At 41.2% G+C, this 12,304-nt stretch overlaps 1 protein-coding gene across 5 annotated transcripts in view; it reads right to left on the reverse strand.

Moving 5' to 3' along the window:
• Positions 1–3,880: 3,880 nt before the first annotated feature.
• Positions 3,881–12,304, reverse strand: part of FYN (FYN proto-oncogene, Src family tyrosine kinase) — a 185,461-nt gene continuing 177,037 nt past the window's right edge. For all 5 annotated transcript variants that reach the window (XM_030556142.1, XM_030556140.1, XM_030556141.1 and 2 more), the window contains one exon: positions 3,881–5,838. In XM_030556142.1, the coding sequence (XP_030412002.1) occupies positions 5,630–5,838 (209 nt within the window). In that variant the 3' untranslated portion in view covers positions 3,881–5,629. The remainder of the gene's footprint in view (positions 5,839–12,304) is intronic.

Below are 12,304 nucleotides of genomic sequence, written 5' to 3' on the forward strand. Positions count from 1 at the left end.
ACATGGACTTAAGATGCTGATTCGGCAAAGAGGCTGGAGGCTTAACTTTAAGCAAATGAGACGCCTCCATTGGTATGAGACTGCTCACATGCTTAGAGTGAAGGGTGTGCTAGAGTGCTCAGCACCTTGCAGGACTGAGCCTGCAGGACACCGACACATCCTTTCCACATGTGGAGCTGTAGAGTGGAAGGAAGCGGCATTAGATTTGGATTTAGTCCCTATGCATCCAAAAGGGGAAGTGGAGAGTAGCATACACAGTCATTCTTTTTAAAATCTCTCTCTATTTTAAAACTAACCTCACACTCTTAATATTCTCATGTGATCAGTTTGGAGTCTCTTGTAGTATTCTTACCCCTCCCAATGAAAGAAAGAGGGCTAGTGCTCTATTAAGCCAAAATCTGCTTTATTTGATAAGCCAGACCTGGCAAGAGAGCACTGCCATAGATCTTACTGTATGCTGACTATTGGAATACAAGTCATTCATGCTTTCACTCCCAACGTAATTTAGAGATCCTACAATCAAGAGGAGTGAGGACACAATCAGAATCTCTCTCTAGAGAGAGCATGAGCCAGAGGTTGGGGCCTGATAGATACTTCCCAAGAGAGGAGAAAGAGAAAAAACAAACAATTTTCTCCAAAGGAGAAAAAATCTACATATTAAATTGGACCTGTTTAAAATACTGTTTAGGAAAGTTACAGACAAAACTAAGATAAAAGTGAAGTTCAGCCACACAGGCTGCAGCAGCCCCTCAGCACCATCTGAGCCCGTAGCCCCCAATTCTGAGCTGCTTTGAGTCACCTTTCAGTTCTGGGCCCAACTGGGGGCCCCATGGCTGCTTAACATAAGCACAGACACTTGTAGAATAGCTGGAGCATTCTGGCCACACAGTCCTCACGCCACCCCCACCCAGGGTGCACCCTGTAGGCCCTTTGTATCAGCTCTACCCCACCCAGGGATCATTCCTGAGGTGGTATTTCCTGACTGGAGGAAACAGATGGTATAATGAGGCTGGAAGACAGCCTAAAATTGGGGCTTAGTCACAGACATGCGTAGAATTGAAGTGGTCCATAGGCCTTTGGAAAGGCCTGCTGCCCAGGGGTGAGTCCCAGCTTCAGTGAGCCAGGTTGTACTTTCGTTAGTGAGCCATGTTTCTTAAAATGAAAAATATGTGCCAGGCCTTTAAGGATCTTGTGAGCAGAAGTGATGAACCGTTCAGCAAACTGCACCAAGAGCTACAAATGTGCATCGTACATGGAGGCTGAGAGCAGGGGCTAGCAGCAACACTGACAACATGAAAGAGCAAACCAGAGCCTTCACCTCGTCTGTGACCTTCTCTTTGTTGCTGAGGGGTGGGGGGATAATCTTATTCTTTTGACCTTTGCTCTTTTCACCATTTGCCGGGGCTTAACGCTGAATTATTCCAGAAAATGGGCAGAATGATCAATTCCCCCTCCTGCACCCATACGGCTAAGAGTCGTTCAGATTTAGAAAGCATTTTCCCATAGTGAGTCACACTTGCCGTTTCCTGCCTTGTCTAAATAATATTCTAGTTAAACAGAGGAGACTGATACATTCTGGTATGAAAAACTGGAGCACAGACCGACCAACATTGTCATAATATGATTACATGAATCCCTGGCTGGAGTTAAACACATTGATGCTGCAAGCACCGCTGGTGCTGCAACCTTTAAATCTGTCTGTAAATGACATGTTGTACTTTCAACACAGCCTGCAAGCTAGTGACCCATTTTTTTTCCCAGAAGGGCAGTCTCCAAATCTACCCTCTTTTCTCCTCTGTTTGCTCCTCCCTGCACACCCATGCCACAGGCCCCAAACTGCAGTTACTCTCCATGGATGGCTGGATGTGCCTCCCTCAGAGAAGTCTGCTTATATTGCTCTTTGCATTAGCAGAATAGGTTACTATACATCAACCCACCACTACACTGCAGGAGCAGAGCATGCCGCTACCACAACTCTTCTAACCCTCTGTTGTTCTAGGGACAAGAATCAAACACATACACCTCTACCTCGATATAACGCTGTCCTCAGGAGCCAAAAAATCTTATCATGTTATAGGTGAAACTGCGTTATATCGAACTTGCATTGATTCACCAGGGCATGCAGCCCCACCCTCCTGGAGCGTGGCTTTACCGTGTTATATCTGAATTCATGTTATATTGGGTTGTTATATCAGGGTAGAGGTGTAAGTACTTGGACACAAAAATTAGAGTTTACTCTGTGAGACTGTCCTCTCTCTAATCAGTTATTCTTCAGAGTCCATTTTTATGTCTTACAAGTAATTGTTCTCTTGTTTTTCCTAGGTTGAATTTCTCAGAGAAAGGGGAAGAATAGGAAGGAATCGATTAGTGTATTTACTGCTTTGAATTTTTACCAACAGCCTCTACTTTTTCTAACACAAATTTGATTTTTTTGGTCACTTGCACATATTTTTGCCCACAGATGCAGAGTCTGGTTTGAAGCTCCTTGGAAAAACCAAGTGACTATTCTATACAAAAATCCTTGCCCCACTCAGGTCAATGAAGAAATTCCCATTGCCTTCAATGGTGCCAGGATTTCACCTCATATATTCACTAGAATCCCTTCCCCTCGGTTTGGCTGTGAAAATTTCCAGGGTAACTAGACCTGAGGATTTAGACAGGTGAGACCAAACATCCAATACAAGTGAAATCACATCTAACATCTGAACCTGCTTTAGTTTGTACAGCTAAACTGTCTCTCTTCCTAAATTAAGATCGTACGGAGGCCTGTTCCAACTAACACTACAGAAATCCTTTCAGTGGTGAATTCCCTGCACATTAATTAATCACTGGGCATTATAATTGCTTTCTAATGGGACTGGAGAAATGCTACGTGATTCCAGAGTTATAAACAACCTCTAATTATTCTTTTAAGATGGATAGTCCCCTTCCTGTCATGACCTGAGAAAAAGGTAAACTTCCTTCCACCTGTACTGTTTGTAACTAACACTCTCTAAAACCCCTCTTAATGGCTAATGAGTACAGTACACATATTAAAAGAGGAGTCACTGTGTGATAGCAGCTGTTGTAGACTTCCACAGTATCTTGTTTTTAACCTCTAGGTCCCAATAAGTATTTATACTAACTTAATTATTGCAGAGTCTGAGTGCAGGACATTTATGTACTAAACCAACAAAAGGTAGGCAGTCCTCCATTTACTTTGTAGGTATGGTGGGTCCATCTTCTTGGCCCTACACTACTTTCAAATTTGTGTACTCCACTAGAGACACCCACATGGGAGGAATAGTCTCCATTTCCAACTTTTTAGATCCATCAGTTAACCAGTTTTTAATCTAATCAATATAGGATATGTTGATTTTCTATAGTGCTAATTTTTTTACAATTCAGAACTTTACGTGGGACTAGGTCAAATGCATTACAGAAGCCTAAGTATGTTATGTCGACATCTTTATCAACTAAACTTATGATTTCATCAAAACACAGAAAAAATAAAAATATTCTGTCACCTTGATTATTCAATTGTTAGAAGGCTAGAAATATCACATGCACAATACACGTTACATTAATAGTGCTACAGTTTTTGTGGCAATCACAGCCAAAGTTTTGAGCAATTTTTTTTCACAGAACATTAGCTTGTTTGATAGAAAGCAACACTGCTGTACTGTTTTATACACCAATAAAGGCTAGATTTGAGAGCTGCTTCTTTGAAAGAAACCTTTCAGTCAATGATCAGTACTGCAAACACTGAACAGCTCATTCCCTGTATTTCACCAGATTATTGCTTTACTAGCATAGTAATTGAAAGAAGGCCTATTAAATTAATATGTGAATATTTAGAATATGACTATACAACCTAAGATAAAATATTAAACAATAAAAATTGCATTTTGACAATCAAAATGTATTAATTGACTAAACACAGTTTCAACATTCTTATGCAGTAATAAGACTAATGTTGATCAATTTGTCTATGCATAAAACAACCTTTTCCTGTGACACTTACATGCCCAAATATTAATGATGAAATCAAGAGAGCTATTCTAGAATAAATAGCTCTTCCGAACACAGAACTGTGAAATACTCTACATGTTCACCCATCCTTGACATTGAACTCCAGCTGTTTTGAACCATATTAGCTTTGTAGTTTGGACAATGATACCAACAAACAAATGGCCAAGTACACCCCCTATTAAAGGTGATGCCAAAATGGTATTTTCCCCTTCTTCTCTCCGTGATTTAAACAAAAGAACAAATATCCAAAGGTAAAATGCTCTCTTTTAATTACTAAATTAAGAAAGTTAAACAGTTTTAAAATGTAAACTTGCAAATAAATCATAACAAAATGTAATTAAGACTTTAAAATTTGCAACTCAGTATTAAAAACTCAATAGAAATAGAAAGGAATTGTTTTTGGTTAAATGTAAGTCATTCAAGGCTGGTACAAATAGACAGCTGAAAAAGTAATACTTTGTTCTGTGCATCTCCCATGAAATGTAAAGAAGTGCATAGTAATTCCACTGGAGAACTCGCAGACATATAGAAAGTAATTTCATTAGCAGTACAGGACATTTAACACACTTATTTTACAATGGGCAATGTTACACATAAAACAGAAAATCCTAGTTGCATGATAAACAGTTTAGTAGGTGGACATGACTAAAATGCTATGGTTTTAAGATCATTTGAATGTGGTTACAATGTTTATTAAATAAAAGTTTTTGAAACATTTCAGTATACATGTTTTGATACAAGAACTTGCAGTTTCAATCTTCCAGTTCAAAAGGTGATGGTGTGGTTTTTCTTAATTTAAGTATGTTCATTTTAACTTGAAGAACAAATTATAACACGCTTGTCAAAGATTGGAAACATTACTGTAAATATAGCACATGATTCCTGAAAGAGCAAAGTTACAACCATCTACAGGTACATAGTCAAACAAAAAGTGCAATCCAATTGAAAAAAATTCATGCTTGGCAAATGCCAAAAATTAAATCACTGGCTTTCAGAATCTTACCAGTGTTTACATGTTATCATGTTCTGGGTACTTCTGCATCAGCCTGGCTCATTCAATCTGAAATGAGTTTCCTCTGCAACAGAACCCATATACTGTATGTACAGGTATGTATATATATTATAATATATATATATATATATATAAAAAGCAAAAAACAAACACCTGTCCTGATTCTTTTTTGTTAAAGTGTGAAAAAAAATGTTTTAAACAAAGAGGCCACTTTTGGAAAATAATACTTTGAATTGAATTGGGAGGAGACCAGTTAAAATCACATAGGTTTCGCATTCTTTAAAAAGGAAAGCACTAGGATCAGTTATTGGCACTAAGTTACTATTTACACTGAACAGAGGTTTTGCAGTTTACATAACATCAATACAATGCAGTTTCTGAGTCTCTGACTAAGAAAAAACAAGTGTTTTTCTCCTTGTCATAGAGGACATTCAGATTATTAGGAAAAGTGGTCATGGACAAGTTCTGTAGAAGTTCTCAACTTCAGACTCATGTGCATTCTGGTGCTGGAAGATGCTGCACTTTGGCGAAGCCGGTCACTGAGTTGGAAGCTAATGGGGGGCGGGGGAGGACACCTGTTAATGACAGTCTGTGTAGACCAGGAATTTACAGGTTGTCACCAGGTTGGTACTGGGGTTCTGTTGCAGTAAAGTAGTCTTCAAGGAAACCCTGCAAATATTCAAAAGTTGGACGTTCTTCTGGGTCTTTTTTCCAGCAGTGGATCATAAGCTCATGCAGGGAGCTGGGACAGTCCTGAGGACATGGCATCCTATAACCACGTTCTACCTGTTCCAAGACTTCACGGTTATTCATACCTACAAAGAGGCAATGTGAAATGGTCTCTGTTAAAATACATAGACTTCATGTATAATACATACACTTTTCTCAAGCTTATTCAGTCCTTTTTGTAAAATAAAAAACAAAAAAACCAGTTCCAGCTTTATAACTACTCCAGTATAAACTGGATCCATTTTCTTTCTAAGCAATGAACTCATCTAAACCACAGATCAGTAAAACACTGCTCTGAGGAATATCCCTATATCCACTCCATTGACTTCAAATGAATTGTCATGAGTGTAACAAAGGGCAGACTGTGGTGATGTGTCAATAGATAGTTGTGCAATTGTCTGTGAAAAGGTTTGTTTAGAGTTGTTACAGCCTTTTGGTATGCAGAGCTTTTTTTTTTCCTAACCAGAATCCTAAAAGTTTTTAAAAAATAAGAAAATTGACTTTTATAAAGGCTCAATTTGAGCCTGAATTTAAAAAAAATATTTTAGTACTTGCTAGAAATGATATGGGCAGAATTCAATAAGAATATAAACAACACTGTTTTTAGACTATCAGATATCACTGATAGCATCTCTAATATTTGTAGCGAAGTTTGTTATTGGTGACCTATAGCCCCTTGTTCTGCATCTGACTTTGTTCATCAGGTGCTACTTGATATTAACTGCAGAACTTGCTTTGACTGAAAACTGTAATGGTTACATATGGGAGTGCAGTTTTAAGGGTATGGGTTAGTGCCAGTGTAGTTTCGAACACACAGCAATGTTCCTTCTATTACTTCTTATCCAAAAGAGAACAAGTTTGTTCTGATGGAGGAGATGGGTAAAATATAAAAAACAACCCTGCTCGCAAGGAGACCAACTCTCCCTGTAGAGAGAGAGCTCTTCCATGATCCCACTCCTCGAGCTATGAGATATATTCCCCACTATGTGTTCCACTGCCAGACATCCGCCTTCCTTATCTGTGCCTTGGCTTTCCATTTTTTCTCCCCAACAACAGATCATTCATCCTAACTAGCTAAAACATATTAGCAACCTTCACTTCAGCTTAACTAAATTCTTTGATTCTCTTCTTGTTTTTTTAATAATTTAAAGAAAAAAATTCAGTACCTCTGCCATATAGAAGTATTTACCAGAATATATATACATTAATAACACCTTAAATGGCAGCTTGGATTCTGGCTTGCTAGTACTGTAACAAGTTTTCTGCCAAGCCATACCTGCAGACTTAGTATCCTTAACCCCGTGGGTCCTGCTGAGAAACTCTGTAGGCATCTCAGACTCTAAACACACTAGGCCAGCCAGACTTTTAGCATATCTTAAAAGTCTGCCACATACCAAATGGAGATCCAGATGAGCCTCATTTGTCAACATGCAACTTCCAAAATACATCCCACCAGTTTTTGAAAATGGCAAAAACCCCAGTGCTCTGCAAGCCCTTCACCAGAAACCAAAGGTGAAGTTTCTAGGTCTCATTGTTTTTGAGACACACCATCAGAGCAGTGAAAATCTGTCATGCAAGCAAAATGTCCGTTAAGTATTTGTTTCATGCCACCAATGTACAATGTACATAATACACAAAAGCATAAAGGCAGCTCGTCTCAAAGAGATTACAATTGATGAGACAGGCACGTAAAAGGTGGTATGCCCTGGGAAATACAGAAGCTGGATGACAAGCTCCTCTAATTTTTCAAACTCTCATCTTTGAATCAGCTGGGTCAAGTCACCTCATATTTTAGTGTAAAAATCTCTTCAGTGCTTCTTGTCCCTCACAGGCTCAATTATTCTTTCAGCCTTGAATAAAGAAGGTGCCAGACATAGGTAAAAAAAATATTGTTTGTTTACATTCTAGAATTTTTATGTTGGCTGGGTCCCTTCACATGCCAGGCAAGTACAACACAGATAGAAGGAGCACCATCACCACCAACTTTCCTCCCAAATGTAAATTTTGTTATTCTGGGATATTAGTTCAGTATTTTTATCCAGTGTATTATTTCATGCAGGCCAGTACATGGGGAAACTTGATAGCAGACTATATGCTGTAAGAAAAAGCCTAAGGAAAGAGTGAGGGAGGGGAAGGAGAAACAGTTCTCAACCTCCCTCTCTCTCTTTTTTTAACACGTGGGAAAGATTAACAAATTCCATGTACTGTGATAACTGGAAACATATTGTCATTCTGCCTCCACCCCAGAAAATCCAGCTATAAAATAATGAATCTGGCTATTGCTAGTCATCCTAGTGTTAGCCAGAAGAATTCTTCTCACAAAGTCTGAGACTCATTCAAGCTACCCCTGGCATTCATTTCGGAAATTCATATCTCCGCCAATAGCTACAGAATCCATACTTATCCAATCAACTTTACTGTGTTTCAAATGAAATGAGCTATCAATTTAAAAGGGACAGTGCCAAGATAAAAAATCATATTTGAATCCATCTGTATTACTAGGCAGATACTTGATTTACTGGAATCACTTAGAGCATTACGTTTATTTTGTACTTCTTATGCTGTTTGTTTACTTTCCTACAGACTTTTTAAAAGGATAAGTGAATCTAGATAGGGCAGTTTCACTGTTTCTTCTACATTAGCACAAGGCTGTTGTATTTCCATTTCTAACAAAGCAGAATATTTAAATGGTTTGTACAGTTCACTTCTCATCTAAAAAATCCAATCTTTTACTTTAAACACATACAGTCAGTTGTATTTGTAGGTTTCTAAACCCTTTACAAGTTCTCTCTTACAAAATGTATGTCTGGGAAATAAACTGCTCAATAACATCCCATTTTAGGCAGTAGAAATTTCACTGTCCTGGATTTCAGCTGCATTCAAACTTTTTCTAGAACTAGCATTTGGGCCAGCGAAAATATCTGCACTTACGTTCTAAAAGACAATTTTTCTATTAGCTCTTGATTCCACCATAGGAGTGAGAAAACACACTCCGTTACTGGTGAAGGATGTTGCCATTTTAAGACCACACATCTCTTTCCTGTCTCAGGTTATTAAGAGATTTGCATGTGAATCACTAAAGCTGCTGGGAAGCTATACAAATCTGCTGCCCAAAGCTATACAGATCAGAAAAAGACGCTCTCACATCTGGTTTACCTAGAAAAGCCCGGACACAGTCTCTCACTCCTAATCACTCTCCTTTATTTTGGGGGAAAAGGGGTGGAGTGTCATAAATGAGATTTAAAAGCTCAGTTCTGGCCTGTAGAGAAGTCCTGCTAGCAAACAAAGGGCTTGTCTACACTGGCACTTTACAGCGCTGCAACTTTCTTGCTCAGGAGTGTGAAAAAACTCCGCCCTGAGTGCTGCAAGTTTCAGCGCTGTGAAGTGCCAGTGTAGAGAGTGCACCAGCGCTGGGAGCCGTGCTCCCAGCACTGGTAGCTCCGTCCCTCGTGGAGGTGGGTCTTTTTTTTTTTTTTTTTTTTAAAGAGTGCTGGGAGAGCTGTCTCCCACCGCTCTGCTGCGACTACAGAAGCCATGTTAAAGCACTGCTGCAGCAGCGCTTTAATGTTGCCAGTGAAGACGTGCCCAAACTGAGGAAGAGTGCTGCAGGCTGTCTTCCAAGGACTCCCTTGTCAGCCCTGGAGCAGAAGGCAGGATTGAGGGGGAGGGGCATGCATGCTACAGAGACTGCGGACAGCACTCTGGGAACAGGTTTCTGTAACTTAGCCCCTTTGGGCTGTCTAAATTTCAGCAGCAGCCTCTTTAGCCTAAATCAGGAGGGTGCAGTGATGGCTTTATGCTAGTTTACTCCCCTACTCCTTTTCCCTGGGCTGAGTTTTGTGCTGCATCTTTTAAAGGCACAGCACATAATCACACTCTAAATTAAACTGGGATATTTCAAGACACCCATGATTTGTCATACCTTTTCCACAGGTTAATTTAGGTTTCTCTTCCTATGTAGCTTTTACTATGCTGATCCAAAGGGTATCTCCCTTAAGTAAAAGCTTTCCCAATTCTTGCAGTATACAATCATGCTGCCTCCTCTGCATGAATTATTTCCCTGTCCTATAGAGCCACCCTCTTCGCCTTCACATTCCTTCACTATACGTTTCTTCTGAGCTACCCACAGCAAGTGAGTTCTATGTATAGCTGTAACACAACCAAACCTCAAAATCAACCCATAGCTAATTTCTCACATACCTTTTGCGTCTTTTAGACTGTGTTTAGCATCAATGCACTTGGTACTGTACAATACACAAAGTAAAGCTGTCCCTACCTTGACAATTTTCGTCTAAGGCTATGCCTTCACTACCATGGAATAACTAACCCACATAAACTCACTGCTGTAACATCTTGTGGAAACAAGGCACTTGAGTTCTACTGTGTGGTACAGTAGGTGAGGTCAACCACAGATGTGAGGAAAAGTGCTGACCTTACCTAGCTACCTAATGGTAAAGACTATAGTGCCTTGTCTCTACTAGGGTTTTACAGCAGGATAGCTAACGCACGTTAGTAAAAAAGCAGCTTCTTTGCAGTGAAGACACAGCTGTACCCTAAAATCATCAGGGAAGGAACTGTTTATTTGGGGTACTGTAAAGTACCCAACTGATTATTGACTCTACATAAACAATAAGGATCTCTCTCTGCTTCATTTGAGATGCTGCAGGTTTGTAGGCTGAACTGGGTGTTGACCTCCAGTGGTAGACATTTGTGAAGCCAGCTCCTTAGTCCCTGGCTTCAATATTTCTTTTTCTCTAGGTGCTCAAAAAACAACCAAACTAAAGAAGAACATCTGGATTGCATGTATTTCATACCCTTGTTTACTATATCAAAAATATATATTGGGGTCGGCAACCTTTCAGAAGAGGTGTGCCAAGCAGGGCCGCCCAGAGGGGGGAGCAAGAGGGGCAATTTGCCCCAGACCCCGGGCTCCGCAGGGGCCCCCACGAGTTTTTCGGGGCCCCTGGAGCGGGGTCCTTCACTCACTTGGGGGCCCCAGAAAACTCTTGCAGGGCCGAGCCCCGAAGCTTCTTCCGCTCCCAGTCTTCGCTGGCGAGGGAGTCCTTCTGCTCCGGGGTGGAAGGACCCCCCGTCATCGCATTACCACCGAAGCGGAACCTGCCGCCGAAGTGCAACCCGGTCTTCGGCGGTAATTCGGCGGCGGGGGGCCCTTTCGTTCAGGGACCCGCCGCCGAAGTGCCCCGAAGACCCGCGGCGGTGCCCCCCCACCGCCAAATTACCGCCGAAGAGCGGGCTGCACTTCGGCGGCGGGTCCCGCTTCGGCGGTAATTCACCGGCGGGGGGCCCCCGCCGCGGGTCTTCGGGGCACTTCAGCGGTGGGTCCCAGAACAGAAGGGCCCCCCGCCGCCAAACAGGGCCGGCTCTAGACATTTCACCGCGTGGGGAGGCCCCTGCCGCTTGCCGGTCCCATGGCTCTAGTGGGCCTCCCGCAGGCATGGCTGTGGAGGGTCCGCTGGTCCCGTGGCTCCGGTGGACCTCCCGCAGTCGTGCAGGTACACCTGCGGGAGGTCCACTGGAACCGCCTGCCGCCGACGGCCCCAGGAATCCTCTGGGCAGCCCTGGTGCCGAGTCTTCATTTATTCACTCTAATTTAAGGTTTTGCGTGCCAGTAATACATTTTAATGTTTTTAGAAGGTCTCTTTCTATAAGTCTATAATATATAACTAAACTATTGTTGTATGTAAAGTAAATAAGTTTTTAAAAATGCTTAAGCTTCATTTAAAATTAAATTAATATGCAGAGCCCCCTGGACGGGTGACCAGGACCCAGGCAGTGTGAGTGCCACTGAAAATCAGTTCGCGTGCCGCCTTCGGCACACATGCCATAGGTTACCTACTCCTAATATATACTGAAGTACCTCTGCAAGAGAAATGCAAACACCAATTCAAACAACTGTATGCTTCAAAGCCAATGTTCTTAGTCAAGGAATTGTGTATATTTATCTGTAAAACGTGATGCCACAATCACTAAGTAGTATTTGTTAGCTAAAGGTGAAGTACAGTAAATTGCATCATGATGTTTTAATCCTTCACAGGATATCTTTTTTCCAAGTGTTATTAAAGGGTTTGAGAAATATGTTTAAATTGCATTTAACTCTGTACAACATAGGAATAAATTTGGCCAACAACTAAGAAAAACTGACTATTCCCTCAAACGGATCTGAAACCCTTACATATGCTATGGGTCAGATTTTAAGAAAATGTCCTCTAACAGGCAGAGACATTCTCATGTGCTGATAGCATTCAGCACAAAAACGGAGTAGCTGTCAACTTTGGCTGTGTGAATGAGGGTCCAAATTTGGAGGCAATTTTTAAAGAGGCCCATCAAGAAGGCCAACTTTCAGTTTTACAAAAACAAAAACAGTTGTCATCTTTGGAAGATGAAACTCAGGTTCAGTCAGCAAAGTTGACAGGCAGACTGGATAAGAGTTCCAGCTCTGGCGCATCTCTGGACCTCATTCTTCACTCTGTTACATCAGCATAAAAACCAGGGTAACTCCACAGCAGTCAGTGGAGCTGCACCAGAGTAAAA

This window comes from Gopherus evgoodei, chromosome 3, assembly GCF_007399415.2.
Source record: "Gopherus evgoodei ecotype Sinaloan lineage chromosome 3, rGopEvg1_v1.p, whole genome shotgun sequence".
Lineage (NCBI taxonomy): Eukaryota > Metazoa > Chordata > Testudines > Testudinidae > Gopherus > Gopherus evgoodei.